The sequence below is a fragment of the Hippoglossus stenolepis genome, chromosome 14 (assembly GCF_022539355.2).
Source record: "Hippoglossus stenolepis isolate QCI-W04-F060 chromosome 14, HSTE1.2, whole genome shotgun sequence".
NCBI lineage: Eukaryota > Metazoa > Chordata > Actinopteri > Pleuronectiformes > Pleuronectidae > Hippoglossus > Hippoglossus stenolepis.
The window spans coordinates 2,456,506-2,475,895 of NC_061496.1; the positions used below are offsets into that span (position 1 = coordinate 2,456,506).

The 19,390-nt window shown below is 47.6% G+C and overlaps 1 protein-coding gene across 1 annotated transcript in view; it reads left to right on the forward strand.

Annotated features, from left to right (window-relative positions):
- Positions 1-987: 987 nt before the first annotated feature.
- LOC118120960 (insulin-like growth factor-binding protein 3) overlaps positions 988-19,390 on the forward strand; it is a 19,199-nt gene continuing 796 nt past the window's right edge. The window contains exons 1-4 of the mRNA XM_035176512.2: positions 988-1,530; positions 6,560-6,810; positions 7,791-7,910; positions 16,622-19,390. The exon at positions 16,622-19,390 is cut by the window's right edge and continues 796 nt beyond it. Coding sequence (XP_035032403.1) covers positions 1,167-1,530; positions 6,560-6,810; positions 7,791-7,910; positions 16,622-16,747 — 861 coding nt within the window. The 5' untranslated portion in view covers positions 988-1,166 and the 3' untranslated portion in view covers positions 16,748-19,390. The remainder of the gene's footprint in view (positions 1,531-6,559; positions 6,811-7,790; positions 7,911-16,621) is intronic.

The window sequence follows — 19,390 nt, forward strand, 5'->3', positions numbered from 1 at the left end:
ACACTTTTCTGCTTCTGTGGTGGAAATCACACAATGGCCAATACTGATTGCTTTATTTTCTCAGTGTGTACCCCCCTCTCACGTTTATTATTGCAGAACAGGAGGACATGCCGGACAAGAGGGGGGGGTGGGGGGGTGGCGATGCTGAGCCTGCACAATCTGAACATTTTCGTTCTAATAATTTGAAATCCTGTGGGGTACGGGAGGCAAGGTGCAGGGGGTCTGGATGCTCGCCGATGGGGGCCGGTGGGTCGGGGGGGAGGGCGACGCAAAGTGCCAGATCACCAGGTCTGCTCAGGGTATGTGAAAGGCGAGCACGGCTTCTGAAAGTATTTGGGCAGAAGGCTCGGGTATGCAGTCTGGTGTGCACGTGCTCCAGGAGCTGTGGGTGCTGTTCTGACTGATGTGCAATTCCAACACTGCAGGCTCCACCACCCAGAACAGTAAAGCAATACCTCGCTGGCTGCACCCACCGCCGAGCATGTGGTCCCACTCACTCAGAGGTTACATGTAAAGAAATTATTGTTTCAGTGGGTTAATATGCAGGCCACCTACACACCTGCCCAGAGGAATGTGCTGCACGGTGGGGGGTACTGCCAATGGCATTCAATCACATACCACTGGTGCCAGCAGGGGATGTGGCCAGTGGTGTGGAAACCTCCAGAGGACTGGGAACAGCCTGCACACAGGAAACACACATTATTCCTCACTCTGGTTTGCAGTTCTGTGACAGGAACATGTTTATATTACAAGTAAAGAGAAAACGCATCTGCAGCTCACAGAATTCCGTGTCGTGACACGAGGCCACATTTCCAGATGGAAACAGACACCTTTGGTTTTCCTCTCAGGACAGAGAGCATAAAGACGCTGCACATGAACAGTCTTAAGTAAATTATTAGAGCCTAAGTGATTAACAGAGTTAAATGTTGGAGCAGCTCTGTCCTCGGGCTGCAGCGCGCCCTCATATCGGGGCTCTCCGTTTACATTATTCATACGGAGGAGGGTGTGACTTGTTGGCTCTTTTTTCCGCCTATATAAAACGAGAAGTTCGCGTAAAAGAAAATACAGATGGAGAAGGCTAGCCGCCTCGCCGTGTCACAGAGAGTCCCATTAAGCCTACGTGACAACTCACATACTGTCCCTTTGTGACCAGCTTAATCGGCAGAATGCCCGGTGCCTGTGTGCTTTTCCTCGCCGCTGCGCTGGCTGCGTTGGCCCGGCTCGTCGGCACCGTGGGGCCGGTGGTCCGGTGCGAGCCGTGCGACGCCGGGGCGCTCCTGCAGTGCAAGCCCCTGCCGAAGGACTGCGCGGAGCGGATGAAGGAGCCCGGCTGCGGCTGCTGCATGACGTGCGCCCTGGGCGAGGGACATGCGTGTGGAGTGTACACGGCGCGCTGCGGCTCCGGCTTGACCTGCCAGCACCAGCCGGGGGAGAGCCGACCCCTGCAGGCGCTGCTGGAGGGACGGGGAGTGTGCTCCACGGCCGCGTCCAAGAAACTCAACAGCATCCTCATACCGGCGCAGAAAGCAGGTAACCAGCCGGGCTTTTAACTGCACGTTTTAATGTTTGTGGACACCGTTGTTGCTTTATGTTGTTGTTGTTGTTATTCGGTGGATTGGACGCGCTCCCCGCGAGCTGCTGCTGTTTGTTGACCAGACCTGGGGAGTTCCCTGTTCGTGGAAACACAGATTACAGCGTCGCACTGATAGTGGATGAGATAAAGGTGCTTAGACTGATCTACTTAAGATATAAAAGGCACAAAGAAACAGGGGCTGTTTTGCAGCCTGCCACAGTGTAAACCACCGACCCTGACCGCGGGGTTTTAGAGGGGAGGCTTGACATTGCACAGTGATGTGTTGGTCTGGGTTAAACAAATCCCATAGGCTCCTGGAAGTTTTAGAGGATAACACCAGCTACGACCAGGGTGTTTACGCAGAAATTAATCGTTGCTTTCCCACCAGGCAGCCCGACACTTTGTTTTTCCGTGTGCGTAAAGGTTCGTGCCATCATGCGTAAAATGCGCAATAAATTACAGAAGCTCGTCGTTTGGGATGTGCAGGCTGTTTGTTTTCAGAAAGGGCAACACTGCTCCTTCTCTCCTTCTCCCCAACACACACACGCACATATACACACACATACACACGCACAGAGCCTGGCTCCCTCAAACCAATAGTTAAGGACTGCCACATACATACTGTAAGTATACAGTATTTAGCTGAGGCTGAGCGCACACCACGTCCTTGTCTTCTGTAATGTCCCTATTTTCCTTCAAATAAAGCTCATGGATTTTTGTACACAGTATGAAATTATGTGTTGTTGCTCTACTAGTCCATGTGGGACAAAACATCCCAGCTGAGAGGGTGTGTGTGTGTGTGTGTGTGTGTGTGTGTGTGTGTCTCTGAGTTCCCTATAAGAGACCAACACAAAACCAAAGCCTGTTACCAATGAGCACAATGTGCAGAGACATGCACAGTGGGTTTCATGTGAATGGATGCAGGCTGCTCACACCGGTGAACCGGCACACATGCCACCTCCGTGTGAATACACACGGCTGTGTGTTTGGGCGCTGCTGACGTCAGGCCTCCAGGAGCCTCAGTGTGTGTTTTCATCTTACTGGTTATTTGGTTTGGCCACAGCAATGTGTGGTGTGCAAGCACTCGGCAGTCACATTGTCATTCATAAAACACAGACACACACAAACGCACACAGACAGACACAGTTACATACACATGCACACACTCGGAGAGCATCAACAACTGTTTTACCTTGTCCTACTCTTTAATTTCCTCTAATTACATCTGCATTTTCCTCATTTTATATCAGTTTCTCAGCTTCTAAATTTAAAAGACTTACATTTAAGACGAACAATATTTTCACACGGGTGCAAATAAGTACATCTGAGGCCTGGGAAGCATTCGGCAACACAATAATTTACAGCCACACATATCAATTCATGACCATTTACAGTATCTCCCTGCACTTCTGGAGATGAAGAGGGAAAAAATGTGGGAAATGGTTCCCAGCGCCCCTGTTGGTCGTAGTGTATCAGTGCAGCTCAGTGGTTTCCACCGCCATCAGTCCCCCACCTCTGCTCCCAGACATTAACAAGCCCTGCTCACCACAGTTTGTGCTGTTTACTCCTCTGCCATTATACAAACAAATTGCGTAATGTGTTTATCCGGATCGTAGCAGGCTTCCTTAGAAATTCACATAAAAGTTTATATCGACAATAAAAAATTCATGCTTACAGGAACTTTAAACACAGCAATATTTTTGTCTTTGGTTATGGGTTCTTTTGGGGGGTTTTTGGCAAGAGTTGGGGAAACCACGTGGAGCATCTGTCGCCGTCTGACTCCGTCCTGATGCAGCCGATGCTGTTGCTGACATCCATGTTGTTATTCTAAGTTCTGGTGAGCCTGGGAGACTGCGGAGCCCCACCACATCACTAATTGATCAGGTGGTCACGGAGAAAGGGTGGGCTGCCAGCCTGCCTGCCCACACGGGCTACACGCCCACATGCCCGCCCGCCGCCCTCACCGCAGGCCTCCAACACAAAATCTGCTTCGAGTTAACGGTTTGAATCTGTGTTTGTGTGTGTGTGTGTGTGTGTGCGAGCACCCGACTGCATGTGTGTTCCCATCGTCACCCGGCCTCCCCGGGACGTCGTCTCCGAGCTCTGTTAGCTTCTCTGACGGTGTCGCAGACCAGGGGGCGAGTGGATTGGTCGTCTCCTGTATTCGCAAGGAGCATTTGGAGCCCCCCCCCACCACTGTCCTCTCTGCTCTTTAACGATTTGACAGGAATCTCCGCCGGCTCCACGAGCTAATAATACATCTGTTCCCTTATCTCCCACTTTACCTCTCGCTGCCCGAACCGTCTCCTCTTTTAGCCCCGATCCTTTAAAAGCTGTGTTTAGACTTGGCTCCTCTCTGTGACTCTATCTCTCGGTCGGAACACTGTGGAAATCTGTGGATATGAAATTGTCATGTTTCTGTTTATTACTTGGCTTCGTTTCTGGCTCCAAACAGCCCACAAGGCAATGAGCTAACTTTATTTCGTCTGTTTGAACCAGGCCTCCTCTGCAGCTCGGTGCCAGATGACAGAGAGCTGCAGAGAGCACTTGAGATGTTGCAGCCTTTTTCTAAAACTGGTGAAATTTATTAGAAAAAGGGAGGAAGCAACAGAATTTTACTATTTTTCCATGCTTATTTAAAAAAAGAAATCACACAGTCATAAATGTTCAGACCCTTTACTTAGTCCTCAGTTGTTGTGTTTACAGCCTCGAGTTTACTTTGCAGCTTTGCACACCTGGATCTGTGGATTGTCTGTCTGTGGTGTCTCAGGGTCACTCTCCTGTTGGAGGATAAACCTTCAGTCCCGCCTGGAGGACCTGAGCACTCTCCACTGGGTTTTCCTTATAATATATAATTGTACTTGGCTCCGTTTAGCTTTCCCCGAACCCTGATAAGTCTTCGGGTCCCTGAAATATGCTGAAACCCTTTCCCACAGCCCGATGCCGGCACCACCATGCTTCACCGTACGAATGGGACTGAGCAGGTGATGAGCGCCGCCTGGTTTCCTCCAGACATGAGCCTGAAGAAAGACAGTTCAGTCTTGTTTCATCAGAGCAGAGAATCTTGTTTCTCATCGTCTGAAAGTCCTGTAGGTGATTTCCTGTGTCTTTCTCTGAGGAGAGGCCTCCGTCTGGCTGATGGTCGTCCTCCTGGAGGTTTCTCCCATCTCCACGCAGAACTTCTGGAGATCAGACCTTCTGGAGCTCAGACCTTCTGGAGCTCAGACCTTGTGATCATCAGGATCTTCGTTACCACTGCTACCAAAGTCCTGAGTTGTTCAGTCCAGCTTGGTTTAAGAATCATGGAGGTCACTGTGGCTTTTGGGAACGTTCTATGCAGCAGATTTAGTTTGCATCGCTCATTTCTGTACCTCGACACATGAAGAGCTGTGCGTCTTTCCAAATCCACTGAAGGTGCAGACAAATGTCAAAGATGATCAGGAGAAGTGGAACCTGAGCTCTTTCCACTGTCATAGCAAAGGGTCTGAATCCAAATGTCACTGTGATGATTTCCTTTTTCTGTTTTGGTTTGGCTGAATGAGGACCAATGAGGGAAAACTACTTCCTGAATGCAGCGTTGTTGCAAGAGAAGCATCATTCATATTTTAATATCCTGGTATTAAATAAAAACTGCAAGATGTTGTTTAGAAGCTTCCTGATTCGAATTTAAGGGGAAAGTGAAACATGGATGATGTTATTTTGCGGACGAATGTCCAATTTTCCACCACGTACACTTAAGCCGTGAAAAATGATCATCACAATATTCTAATTAAAGCCTTAAAGCCGGTTAAAACCCTGAGATATTATATTTCTCCACTGTTTTAACCACATGAGAACAAGTTGAACTAAACATGAAGGTTCCACAGACTGAATAGAAAACACTTTGTTACATAATAAACTATTTAAGAGAACAGGTGCCACTGACAACAGCCTTTAGGATTCAGACACTTCCAGATATTTCAAACAATAACATGTTCTCATTAATATCAGTTAAATGCAGGACTCATAGTTTGGGGGGTAGGGATGTAAGAATGTGGTCGGGGAGTGTGTAAACTCATAGTTTAAATGAGAGAAAGTACCTGATGGAAACAACAGCTTCACTTAGCTTTAGTTAAAAAGCAGGTGAGGTTTGGACAGAAGCTGATTCATATTCATAATGTAAATTAAACACAAACGTTGATAATGTAAAGTTTGAACTCTTCAGATGAACTCACCTCCAGCAGCTGTAAGAACCGGGAGCAGCACCAGGAGCAGCACCGGGAGCTGCCGGGGCCTGAGCGCCTCTCCCCGGTCCCAACACCTCCCAGCACCGGTTAGCATGCTAGCTAGGCTAACGTTAGCAGGTAGCACACACCTGGAGGGGGGGGGGGGGCGGGTCCTCCTCTGCGCTGATTGGATAGTTGGACTTCCTCTGTTTTCATCTAGCAGCGTGCTGATTGGCTCAAGAGCTCGTGTCTGTAGCTGTAACTTCAGGGTCACGTGCAAAGATGGGAAATTTGACTTTCAGTCTTTGTAAAACTTCACAATTACTCACAGGCTACAACAAATATTTATACAGCTACAATTTTATATGTATACAACAAATTTCTGCAGCTACAGTACTTTTACATAAATGAGAAATATTTCTAAAGCAACATTTTTACATATACAAAATATTTCTAAATCTACAATATTTTGACATTTTAATTGGTTATTTGATGTTATAAAAACGAGGTGAAACATCACGATTGACAGCTGAGACTGGCTCACGATTGGTCGAGTGCATGTATCAGCAGGACCTCGATACTGCGGCTCCTCCCCCGATCACTACTGTTGATCCTCTGGCTCCAAATGCACAAGATGGGAATTATGTTTTAGTTTCATATTTAGACAGTGGGAGGAACTGGAGACGCTCCGTCCATCTTTATATTCTCTTTGGGGGAAGTGTGCGGGGGGGTCACCCACTAAACTTTATCATTAAAGGCTGACTTCCCTTTCTCTTCACAGAGGGTGGAGGAAATCAGGTAGAAGAAGGTGGTGCCAATGCCACCCAGACGATGACGGTGCTGACCGGCGTGGCGACTGTGAAGGGCGGACACAGTCGGGGTTCGATGGACACCAGGCTGCCGCTGCACAACAAGCTGATCCAGAAAGATCAGAACAGGAAGACGCAGAGCTACAAGGTGGAGTCAGTGTCGGGAGGAGCCAACATGGACATGCACAACTTCTCCCTGGAGAGCAAGAGGGAGACTGAGTATGTAAGTCACAACCAGAGGAAGAGCTGCGGAAAGTACAATACGTCAAATATTAACATTTAGGTTTAATAAGAGAGCTCATAGACAGGAAATCGGAGGAGAGACAGATGAGAGAATGAGATGCAACAAAGACATCAGGGATGTTTCAGGTTCCTGGTGAGCACCTCGTCCTCTGCTCCACCAGAGCAAATCAGTCTGCTGCTCTTTTAATCTAGAGACCACCCACTGATTAGCGCTCCTAATGGAGGGGGGGGCTCATCAGTGAACTCACCTGCTGAGGTAATTGGTTGGAATTAACTGCCAGCTCTCCGGAGCACATGGTCGGCCACCCTGGCAAAAACATGCACATTGCTGTCAACCCAGTGTAGGTGGTATGCATGTGCGGCCTCGTGCACGTGCGGCGAAAACACAAGATACAAACAGTGTGGGGAATCTCTCTTCAAAACATTGCTCTGCAGAGCAATTTGTGGTCAAAGACTCCAGCAGGTCCCTTAAGGATATCTGCTATCATTTAAACATCATTATTATATAAATTACATGCTCTCCAACCGTTTCTAAGAGAAGGTACCACTTGACGTCTCCATTTAGGTCTCAGCCTCTTCAATCTGGACATAACTGTGGGTTCATCACTGCGACTCAGAAACGCATTGTTCAGATTCGCAGAATGTGATATTCCTCAAATACTCATTACGTCAGACTTAAGTTTGGGGATATTTGCATTGGGTTCTGCAAAAGATTTTTAGAATATTTTATTTTTGCTGTCAGGCTGCAGCCATAAATTGTCAAATCAGCATAATCATAGTTTAAGGGTGAAGTTAGATGAGACGTTAATGGGGCGTTGGGTGCAGGAGGTTTAATTCTGTTGTCCAGGATGTTCGCCATAAACTTCTAGAACCGCTTGAACACGTCTCATGTTCTTCTTATTCTGTGATTGTGTAAATATATAATATTCATTGTGCCATGTGTGCTTGTCGTGTTGCCAGGGGCCGTGTCGGCGGGAGATGGAGAGCATCCTGAACAGTCTTAAAATCAGCAACGTGCTCAACCCGAGAGGCTTCCGCATACCCAACTGTGACAGAAAGGGCTTCTACAAGAAAAAACAGGTGAATGGCTCTCCCTGCTGTTTCTTTATTTTACACACCATCTCCCTCTCTCTCTCTCTCTCTCTCTCTCTCTCTCACACACACACACACAAACACACACTTAAACATGCACACACCTGAGGACATGCAAACAGACCCACCGCATGCCTGAACACTTCCAAAGAATCCTCGCCGACTCATCCCACCCACCCACCCACACAGTCCCCTTTTCTTGTGCAGCTCAGGTTGCCTTGACAGCCACATCAACACTATATTATCAGAATGGCTAATAACCGTGTATTACTCCAGTAAATGCACTGCAGCCGTCTGACTCATGCCTCACAGGAAATGAAGTCGGTCAGGTGTGTTTGTGGGTGTGTGGTGTGGGAGAGTGTGGGGGGTAGGGATGTAAGAATGTGGTCGGGGAGTGTGTGTGGCACGGTAGATGTGGCGGCAGGGCAGTGTATGTACGGCGCGTGTTTGATGACGGTAGTTTCGGTGAGGGTGTGTAGGTGTGGGGTGCTGTTGGTGAGGTAAAAAAAACAAACAGACTGTCACCGGTTTAGTTTTTCTCGTCCGTGGTGCAGCAGCAGACTCGGGCCACCCATAGCCTGCTCATTTGCAAGACGGGGGTGGTGGGGGTGGGGGGAAAAGAACGAGGAAGCGGTAGTTTGGTGGGTGACATGTGCTGACCTGAGGGAGGAAGGGTGAGACGGGGAGGTGGTGGATGGATGGGTGGGGGGCATTACTGAGACATACAGCGTGTCAAATAAATGTCCTGAGGTCGGGAGCCTTATCAGAGGGATTCCATGCTGCTGGATTCATTCTGAGAAACGCATGAGTCACCAAAAAAAACCCCACAAGCACCATGAGTCAGAGACCAACTCGAGCCATAACACACACACACACACACACACACACACACACACACACACACACACACACACACACACACACACAGGATAAACTCATCCTCTCAGATTCTTACCTCACTCTTTCCCCAAAAGTGCGGTTTCATTGTTCCCTTTTTATTAGAATCAGACACTTCCTTGTTCTTTTCCCGGATTTTATCAACCTACACCTACCAGGGAAGTGTCAGTTCTGCTCAAAGTGTGTGTGTGTGTATAAGTGTGTGTGTGTGTGTGTGTGCAGCAGTGTGCCAGCCCTTGTCGCCCTTTTCTTAGAGGGCCGGTGGGGGTGTTGTGTTAAATCCATCCGAGGGGATGTGCCTTCACGGTGCGTTGCAGAGATTTATGACCGGAAACACGGCGAAGAGGATACCGTGTGAACCGTCTAGGGTGACAATACTGTGAAAAGAAGGAAGCAAAGGCGGGTGGGGGTGAGAGGGGTTAGGGAGGGAGGGAGGGAGGGAGGGGTCGGGGGTGGGGGTTGGAGGGTGAAAGAACTGAGCGGAGGAAAAAGGGGCTTAACCACACACATGATACACAAGCGGTCCGTGGTATCTCCAGCCCGAATCTGTTCATATCATATGTTCCCGAACTGACGGTCACAGCTGCGACTTCCTTCTTTCAAGTGGATCTTTCCCTCTGATAGCAACAGGAACAAAGAGGCAACAGAAGCTGCAGCAGGAGCTCAAACACACACACACACAGATTACACGTACACAAGTGAACGTGTAATCTGTGTGTGTGAGTCGCTGCCTCTCAGGAGAAGTTGCTTTAGTTGGAGGTTTGTTTGTGCGTCTTGTAGTTCATGATCTTTGTGGTTGTGTTTCGCCCCAATTAGCAGACGACATGAAATAATAATCCCTCCTCTTCCTTATTCTAAATACTGACCTTTACAACCAGTTCCTGTTTGCAGTTCGGCAGAAGTTGTGTTTGATTTATTTGTGATGTCACGTCCATCATATTCTCCCTCGATAGATCCAGGGCGACACTAAAGTTCAGACTTCCAGAGTCGACACTGTTTGGCAGCTATATGAACTGAAGCTGGGAAGATTCATCTGGTGGGAATGCAGGAAGTGGTCCGGAGTTTTTAAATGTGGCTTTAATGGTTTTCATGTTACGGTAAAGGGCTTTAGTCTTGAGATATCAATCTTATATCTTATCTTTCCCCTTAAATCTCCATACGTCGTAAACTGTTCATCTTAACAGCTTCACTCTTGTCAGGTGTATTGTTCACGGTCAAAGGAAGTTCTTAATAATAATAAACTTTGAACGGCTCTTTGTGCAGCAGCGTTGTTGCAGCTTCAGGGTTTTTGTGTGACCGTGGCTCAATAACTGCAAGGTCACGATTAGTCGAGCACGTGTAACGGCGTGACGTCGGCACCGCGGCTCCATCCCCCGACCGCTGCTGAACAGACTCTGGCTTCATCACTTTATTTAACATTGTGGAATTGGGCTTTTTTTGACATTTGCGTTGATTTTCCAGAAAATAATTCATGGATCTTAATGAAAAATATCAGGTTTATTCAGAGGACTGAGATTAATGAGTGTGTGCAATTTCTGCAAATATAGAGAATCTGGAGGAACATTTAAAAGTAGTTTGGGCCTTTCAAGCTGTTTTCTGAATCCATTTTTAATCAACTTGACTTCAAGATTTGGAGTTTTGACACAAGACAGATACAGTAATATCCTCCAGGTCAGTTCCCCCGAGGGAAGAGCATGTATGTGAGCGTGCATGTGTGGTTTTCTGTGCATGTCGCTGGTAACATGAGTGCTTTCGGTCTGCAGCAGAAGTTTGAGCAGCGTTCGTCCGAGCCCGGCTACAGAGAAACCTATTTTTAGCAGCACTTATATGAATTGGCTCAGTATCCCAGTTCAGGTCACGCATGCCCAACAACGATCCACTCATTACGCCCCTCAAAGTCTCACTCTCTCTCTCTCATTCATCATTTCACCCACCCATCATTACCCCCACTGTGCCCTGCCTACACTCACCCACCCGCCTTTTGTTCTGTCTGCCCGCTCCATCATTCTGTCCATCCTGCCCTTCCGCCCACCTGGCTTTTCCTTCCTTGTTTGGCCAGGAATCGCCCCGCGGAGGGTTGTGAATGGGACGACAGTGTCTGCGTCTCTCTGTGTACTCTTTCAGAGTTTAGTGTGTGTGTGGTGGGAGGAGGAGGAGGAGGAGGAGGAGGAGGAGGAGGAAGAGGCAGTGGGTTAAGGATGTGAGCCAGGTGCCTGCTTACCCTGATCCCTTCCTCCCTCCCTCCCTCCCTCCCTCCCTCAGTCCTGACAGTGCCAGGCCCATAAGAGCTGACTTATTGAGCGTGACTCAGAAGGATCTGTGGAAACGTACACACTGACCACAATGGCTTTATAATAACTGGCCAACCTTCGGGCACCCAGACAGCTATTTTCACTCTGTCTCTCTCCCTCGTTCTGTTCCCTCCCTGAGTTTCTAATCCAACAACCTCTCCTTCCTCGCTGCAGGATATGGACTCCTTCTCTTTGCCGTAGCTGTTGCGTAATGTAACGACGCAGGAATATTTTTTTCCGATTATCAGCGGCAGCTTGATGCATGAGTTTGAGCTTTAATGTGAAAAACTCATTGTAGTTCTACTTCATAGATTTATTGAAAATATACCAAATTAAAATAACACAAGACACTGTGCAAAGACTTGATCTAAAAAATAAACAATTTTGAGACGGATGAGGAATATCAAAGAATAACTCGGCACCCAGATCCTAATTTTTGTTTCTCTGCATTGGCATTGAGTTAAGGGTCGTCCACTAACCAGAAGGCTGGTGGTTCGATTCCCCAGCTCCTCCAGCCTGCATTCCCACTTGTCCCTGTTCAAGATACTGAACCTCAAACTGCCCCTGACGGCTGTGCACATGGTGTGTGATAGAAAACGTGCTGCGTATAAAAGCACGAGTAAAGTAAATATAAATACAACACAATCACTATTTAAATGCTTTACTGTCCATTTACTGTTGTATGTTTTCAAACTCAGCGATAATTAGCTTGGATTCAATGACACTTTCATTGATAAAACAACATTTACATTGTTTCTTGAAGAGAATCCTTTATAAATATTCGATAACGTTAACATCTCAGTGAGTCGACCGGTCGTCGTTAAGATAAAACTGATTTCCCGCCTCATGGTGGCGCTCACACACACTTCATCCATCTCTGGAAGGAAGAAAACAATCAAGATGGATCCGACCTTTGTTGTTTATTTCACAGATACGTGTTTTCTTGCATAATCCAATGAAATCACTGTGTTTGCGATGAACACTTGACATTGTTGGACTTTTTTCCCCCATCAACAACTTTGTAAAGTTTAATATTCAGGCTCCTATTGTAAACTGTGTGTGCTTCATTCTTCTAAAACAAACACAAATTATTCTGGAGTTGAATTCAAACTCAAACCTTATATTTTCTCTAGAAAAAGCAATATCCTGCAGCTACTCTCAACGCCTGACAAACACGCACACAGATGCACAGTCTTTCACACAAATACATATACATGCACCCCTATACACACACACACACAGACACACACACACACACACATTGCATTTTATGAGCTTGTGTTTATCCTGTGGTCAGACCAGGCTCTTTTTAATGTCCGTGAAGCCCAGCGGCGCTGCTATTAGCTGTAAAGACCAGCATCACAAGAGCACGCATTCATACACACAACACACACGCATACACACCCCATAAAGGTCGCATTATGAATGCGTGGGGTGGATGAAATGTGCTTTTTTAGCGAGAGCCGTGTGGACCATGCAGAGCCGGAGCTGTGAGGTCTGAGCTGCTCCGGGGTTTTAGACCCTGGATGCAAGTGTGGGACATTTCTTCATGGAGGACGTTAAGATTTGAGGTTGATGCAGTTTTCCAATATAAAAACCAACTGCCTGCACAGATGTTGATGCTGGAGGAGGATCCAGTGTGTTTATAGTTGCTTGGTGTGTTAAAAATAAAGTTTACTTGATAAATCAGGAGCTGACATGACCTATAATGCTCCTGCCAGATAAGTCAAACTGTTGAGGCCCCATTGTGTCTCCAGCTGAACCACAACAATCATCACAGCTTTTCATCTCCTATTTCTTACAATGTCTTACAATCTTTCCTCCTTTCAAGTGAAAGTTGAGTCTCAGACCAAAAGTTATTTCTTCAGCTAGAAGGGTCAGTATCTATTTTCAAGCTCAGCGTGCAAGAGGTGGAATGAACGAGATCACACAACGGTGTAATTGTGTGAAAGTGCCACAAAAACCTTGACGTTTCAACAATGAAAAGTGGAAACTCGGCGATGCTTTGTCTTTCAGTCCTTGAGGCTTCATTAGGAAGCTGTAAAGTGACAGTTCTCAGTGGAAGTCTGGCCGTCCAGAGTGTGTGTGTGTGTGTGTGATTGTTGTGTGTTTGTGTGTGTGTGTGTGTGTCTGTGTGGATTGAAGCAATAAAGAAAGGATTGCTTGAGATGACTGCTAATAGTTCACAGATGAAAGAGAGACTGAACGGAAATTCAGAGGTAGCCAAGCAACAGGGGAATGCACACATGCACATTTTGCTCTTCCTCTCCCTTCCGCCTCTCCTTTGGCTTTTCAACCCTCACACACACACACACACACACACACACTGACACACACACGCACTGACACACACACCAGGCCCATACAGGACTCTATCATCATTAACCAGAGCAGAGGAACACAATGTTAAGCTCCTCTCCGCAGTCTCGTCCGCTGGGTCGGGGCGAAAATAGAACCTGGCCGCAGACGATGGCACCGTGAGGGGGAATGAAGGGAGGAAAGAGAGAGAGAGAGAGAGAGAGAGAGAGAGAGGGGTGAGACAGAGGAGGAAGAGGAGAGTTGGGTGGGAGGAAACCCAAGTTCATCGAAAAGAGTCCCCTGATGATGTTAGAGTGTGAGAACGAGGGGAGGGGGTGTGTCCGCCTGCGTGCTCGCCACCAGACGGCTGCAGTAGTTGTTGGTATTTTAAGAGGCCTCTGTCTCTGTGAAGCTCCCTTTGATCATGCACTCAGGCTGCACGTGGCCGCCGCCGCCGGAAACAGACACCTGGTCACACTCTAGAGTCCGTCTGTGTGTCTGTGTGTGTGTCTGTGTGTCTGTGTGTCTGTGTGTGTCTGTCTGTGTGTGTCTGTGTGTGTCTCTGTCTGTCTGCACAGTCCACGACCCAGTCTGCAGGACTCAGGATAGTTTTTGTTACGGCTCTGCATTCCTAAGTTGTAGGAATTTTAATTAAAACAATAACTTTACATCCGATGAGCTGTGTAGAAACGTTTGTCTCTCACTGGCCTGAGAAGTGACATGAACCCGACGCTGTTCACCGACGACGGGCAGGTTCTCACTTCTGCTCTCAAGTTGAGACTCCGGAGCTTGTGGTTACGACAGGGGAAGTCGTGTGCGTGGTATGCTCGGCGTTTTAAGTGGTTAAGTCATTAGAACGCTGCTGCTAGGCAACGGCAATATGGACGCCTTCCCTTGTCTTTCTTCACAGTCAGTAATTTAGCAAGCTAGTAAGCAGGTAACACAGGAGATGCAGAGATGACAGACATCTTAGTCTGACATATATACATAAAACCAAAACTACAATATATTAACCAACAAAACTGGGACCGATCATGAAAACATGTGGACTTTTTGAATCGATGACATTTGATGATAACCAGAGAAGAATGGAAACCTGAGGATTCCTGAAATCCACAGACTGTGAATAAAGATGATTGACACGTCTCCACTTCCTCCCACATTCCTGAAATGACGCTAAAATATCATGGATACGAACGCTGATCATGAGTCAGTCTCAGCTGTCAATCATTCTGTCAAATAACTATTTAAAACCAAACTTATCAGAAACAAGAACACTTGAACGTGACTCAATGTGATAAGAACTACCTGAAATGATAGAAACCATCTTTGGGAAACATAGAAATTTAATATACAGTCTCCGGGGGAAAGTCCAGATCTGAATCTGCAGAGTTCTTATCTGAAAACGTCTTTATTATCTACACTGTTGTCTGCTCACTGATTGCACAGTCATGGACAGGTGTGTCTCCACTCACCTTTCAGATCTGTCTCCCCCCCACCCCCGGGGGAGATGACGGGGGGTTATTCTCAGCCCGTTTCATGTGAGCTCCCTGACTGCAGCTCATAAAGTCTGACACTACAGCGCACATGCATGTGAGCACATGTGTGGAAGCAGGTGGGGGGTATGCGTACTGTATGTACAGTACATACAACTCATTTGTGTGATTATGTGCACACACACACACACACACACACGCTCACACACACATGCACGCTCGTGCACATTGCAGGCCATAATCAGCTCCAGATGATTCTGAGTGTCTGCCAGTTTCCCAGAATAGCAGCGCTGGTTTTCCTGCAGCCCCCCAACTGGCCTTGGCAAATATTTTAGCAACTCCGTGTTTACCTTCACACTCCTTCGCTCGCCGCGTTCCTGGTTCGCTCCATCAAAACTAATCTGCTTTTTCATCATTGACCCTCCCTGGTCAGGAGCCTGATATACAAACTGCTCCTCAGCTCATAGACGGCCCCACGCTGGTTTCACCTGGAAGTGAAAGTCCTGCTCTGATCCATATACGTTTATTATTGTCTTTCACAGCTGCATCATCTGTGGTGTGTGTCTCTCATTCCTCTTTTACACCTAAATGAATCATCGATAAACCCACTAGAAAAAGGCCTGTGACTTCCCTCCCATTGCCTCTTGTGTCATGTGTCTTGTGTCATGTGACGGTTATGTTATTCGAGTCCAGGGCCAGTAGAGGGCTCCAGCATTAATTCCATAGTGGGGATTAGACAGAGTCGCAGGCAGAGTGTATATGATCTGAGCCACAGAGACTGAACCCACAGGTTCCTCATGTTTCAATGTTGTATGGTGGTTCCTGCAATGAAGCCAGTTCAATAGATTAGATAATATCACAACACAACACAACACAACACAACGCATCGGACACCGAGAAGCTGTCTCAGCTCGCTGTCTCGACTGTTTTGCACATTCTGTGATATGAAAAAAGAAATTGGCTGTTATTAAACAAATGTTCTTGACTATTTAAGCGCTAACGCCTAAATTCAATACATGTTCAAACATCGCGCAGACAATATGAAGTGTCAGCAGCTAGACCGCCAAAATAAAGAAGTAGAAGAAATCAGGGTATTCATCCATGAGTCATGTTTCAATCGATTGTGTCTCCTGCTGTCGTTTGACTCGGGAGCGAAGTCAGATTGTTCATATTCCCACTGCAGACAAAAGCCAGATGTTTGTGGGTGTTATTTAGTTTTCTGACCAGTGGAAACGGGGCTGAATAGTCACTGCACATAAAAACTCTTCATGTGCAGCCGAGCGTTCCTGCTTGTGATCGATGAGATGTTTGTCTGAGTTGTGCTGAGGCACGACTTGGCCTCCAGACAAGCATCCAGAACCTGAGAGCCAACACGGAGATGGAGTGTTGTTATAAAACACAACTGCACAGGGAAGGTGGTGTTGATAAAGCTGTGTCAGGATAATAATTCGTCACCCTGGAAACGCTAATCTGTTTTCACAGTGTGTCTCTAAGTGATAAGTCCCCCCCCCTCCTGCTCTCCTGTCTTCTCCCTCTGACTTTGAACTGACGCTGGTAGTCGGAGTTGACTGATGTGTGTGTGTCCGGCTGGTTCCACCTGTCCGTGCAATCCTTCTCGCTGAAGGCCGAGCACGACGATCTCCGCAGGGCAAACATATTCTGCAAAAACACAACCAGCAGCTCAAACTTTTCTCTTCCCTCTTCTCTTTCTTTGCAGTGCCGTCCATCCAAAGGCAGGAGGCGGGGATACTGCTGGTGCGTGGACAAATACGGGCAGCCTCTGCCGGGCCTGGACGGCAGAGAGCGAGGCGAGACGCAGTGCTACAACCTGGAGAGCAAATGAGAGGACGGAGAGAGGAAGACAGCGAATAAGGGGGACGGGGTGGGGGTGGGAGTAAGGCAGGGGGGGGGGAGACAGAGAGAAAGAAAAGAAAGGAAGAAGTAGAGCCCACTTTGCTCTTGCATGTAGTTTTATGTAAACATTTGAAGGAGCTCCAGGACGTCCAGGTCCCGTTTCTGTCGGAGAGAGGGAGGGATAGGAGGAGGGGGGGGGGCCCAGCCTCCTGTCCGTCACAGCTGTCCTGTGCTTAGGGAACCTCTGTCCTCTCTTTACAAATAAAAAAAAAGGATGAAGCTGAAAGCTGACAGAGAATGGGAGGAGAGAGAGAATCCTATCATCTGCACTATTCTTTTAGAGGGAGAGAGGAAGGAGGGACTTTTCCACTCACTTTAAAGAGGACTCCTTTGTGACTGTGACCCCAAGAACCGCACCACCACCATTTATATATGTGTGTGTCTGTCTGTGTGTATGTGTGCGTCTTAATGTGTGAGCACCTGCCTTGCGTACATGTGCACAGCTGCATGTCTGTGCAACATGGCGAGTGAGTGGAAGTTGATTTGTGTAAATACTGTTTGTCACTAAGCTCAGTTTAGAGATGTGCGACTGCCCTCGCTCCATTAAACAATGCAGGAAAAAAATATATATAAAACACTCTTCGGCTCAGGGTCCATGTTGAAGTGAAGGATTATGGGGGACGGCGGGGTCTTGATGGCCACCAGGGGGCCTCCTTTCTGCCAGCGGCGCTTCCCTCGTCCTTCTGTCCGAAAGGGAACGGAGGCAGTTACGGTGCCTTAAAAAAAACCAACCTCTCCGATTCTCCTCTCTCATTCACCACCTGTGGTCCGCGACTAACGGAACAACTCGCTGAGAAGCTAGCTTCTGAGTTTCAGATATATCGCCCCCTGCAGGCAAGTTTGTAGCCGCAGTAGCTTTAAAAGCACCTTGGATTCCCAACGGCTGCAGATGTTTGAAGGTGACTGAGCAAAAAAACGGCATGAAAACGTCCATGTAAACAAACTCCTGCAGCTTCATCCACGTCTTAGCTGCTCATGCATGTCCAGGCTGAACGTTACAGGAAAGACATTTATAAACTGCTTCTCTCAAATTACCTCTTATGAGATTCTTGGGTTGCAAAAGGCGGATTGTGAGGCATGAACCATTTCAGACATGAATCTCCTGCTGAATTCTCACATTCGGACATTATCCAGAGTTTTCACTACTGCAGGAAAAACTCTGTAGAACATCCGCAGCAACTTGTGTTCTCACATACGCCCCCAGCTGGATAGTCTCAGGAGATTATCTGGAGATTAGGGTTAGGGTTAGTGATCCTTCTTGGTGTTTCGATAGACAACCCTCACCTCGTAAAATATTAAATTTCTCCCAAATATAGCTATACATATTTCGTTGTCTCTATATCGCGTTTAACTCTTTACACTTGATGTTTGCTACCAGTATAAGTGGATGTAGCTATTAAAGACAGAGGACTAAACAGCTAACTGCTCTATCATCGTGAATATATGGAACGTTAATGCGCAGTCAGATGAATGAATCACGTTGCAGCAACAGTTTGAGAAGTTTACGTGGACGTGTTCGTGTTTTTCGGAGCCGCCAGCCGATAGGCGGCGAGTATCTGAGACTCGTGAGACAGATTTTCGGAGGATTTTGAGTCTTCAGTTTGTTTAGATGTCTTCTGTCTCTTGCCTGCCCCCTGCTGTTCCCGTCCACATCCGCGTCCCTCGGCTCCAACCTGCTCCTCGCTCCGCTCTTATACCTCATCCGCCGCGAAGCTCCAGCGCTGAGGTCCTCTAATCCTGCATGTCCTCACCCCCTCAGCCGTCCAAAACCTTGTCTGTGTCTCTGTGCCTCGTCCCTGCCTCCTACCCAGTACCCTGAGCTGTCCCCCCCCCCCTCACTCCAGCACACCGCGCACCCCTCTGGTCCTCTTCCTGTCAGTGGTGCAACCTGGTGTAGACTTGTTTAAAGGGGGTGAGGCCGGTGTGACCGTCTCGCCTCCCCGCCGCAGGTGCCAGCTGCCCTTATGCTTCAAGCACAAGCACTTAAAGCACTTTAGCTGCGCCGCTACTCGTCAGTGCATGCAGTTAAAGACAATTGGACCTATCTGCATCTGCATACCTTCCCTCAGAGGTAATGTGAGATGAAACAGTGCGATACTGTAAGAAAACAATAATAAACCTGAGAGGAAACAGAAAGAAAGAAAGAAAAACGAAGCTACACCAGGACTTCTGACAGCAAACTTAGCGAAACACCCCTCAGAATTTTTTTTCCATTCAATGCAACTATTTTCTTTTGTTGTTGTTGTTGTTGTTTTTGTTTCTTTGAAAAAAAATTGCTTGTATGATCGTATGCCAACAAATCTCCACGAGGTGGACACAGCACCAAATATGCATTCACACGAGTGGTAGGGGGCCTGAGGGAGGAGGCGTGGTCCTCCCCGAGGAGCTTCCTGCCCGATGCTCTCCCACATCCTGTGTAAAGACTTGAAAAGTGGAGAGAGTGCCGACAAAGAATGCTCGCCCAGTAGCTCGGTAGCATGGAATCGGCTGAACACTTCCTTTAATAGAAAGCAGCAACTTACAACCAGCCTGTTGGTGCTAACCCCCGTCTACTCTGAGACTTGATGCAAGG